We start from the raw sequence: 560 nt of genomic DNA on the forward strand, positions 1-560 counted from the left end.
AATGCTTTCAGCCTATCTGATACAATTGGCATCTCATGATTTGACAATACTGATCATATGAAACTGCAAGCTGCATGCTTAATTGTTATCAACATCATTGACAACGTAAGTCTAATAAATAATTTCATTAATATAAATCTTTATCAAGTTATTTCAGCATCTGTCCATCTAGACTGATGAATATTGTACAAAACAGCAAAAACCTATTTGCCACTCTTGATTATGCATGCAGTATAGAATACTTATTTTCAAGACTTAATAGGATTAAAAATGAGTCAAAGAACACAATGGGTCATGAACAAGAATTTCAGCATGATACAAATATTCCTAGTATCAGCAACAAACTTAAACAAGTAATTTTTGTTGTATTATATGTTTGAAATTGATACCTACAGGGAAGTAGTATTATTACAGTAGTGTTTGAAAAATTTTAAAAAATATTTAGAAGTTGTATAGCAGATTAAAACAATTTAGTAAGCAAGTAAGTAATATATTCTAATATTCAACATACTTATTTCTAAGGCCTAAAAAGTATGCTGCAGGCTTAGCTTAATCCAGCA

The 560-nt window shown here is 28.9% G+C and overlaps 1 protein-coding gene across 1 annotated transcript in view; it reads left to right on the forward strand.

Moving 5' to 3' along the window:
• LOC119588855 (1-phosphatidylinositol 4,5-bisphosphate phosphodiesterase-like) overlaps positions 1–560 on the forward strand; it is a gene marked incomplete in the record, with an annotated part of 69,524 nt that overhangs the window by 47,760 nt on the left and 21,204 nt on the right. The window contains 1 exon segment of the mRNA XM_037937493.1: positions 173–353. Coding sequence (XP_037793421.1) covers positions 173–353 — 181 coding nt within the window.

This window comes from Penaeus monodon, chromosome 24, assembly GCF_015228065.2.
Source record: "Penaeus monodon isolate SGIC_2016 chromosome 24, NSTDA_Pmon_1, whole genome shotgun sequence".
NCBI lineage: Eukaryota > Metazoa > Arthropoda > Malacostraca > Decapoda > Penaeidae > Penaeus > Penaeus monodon.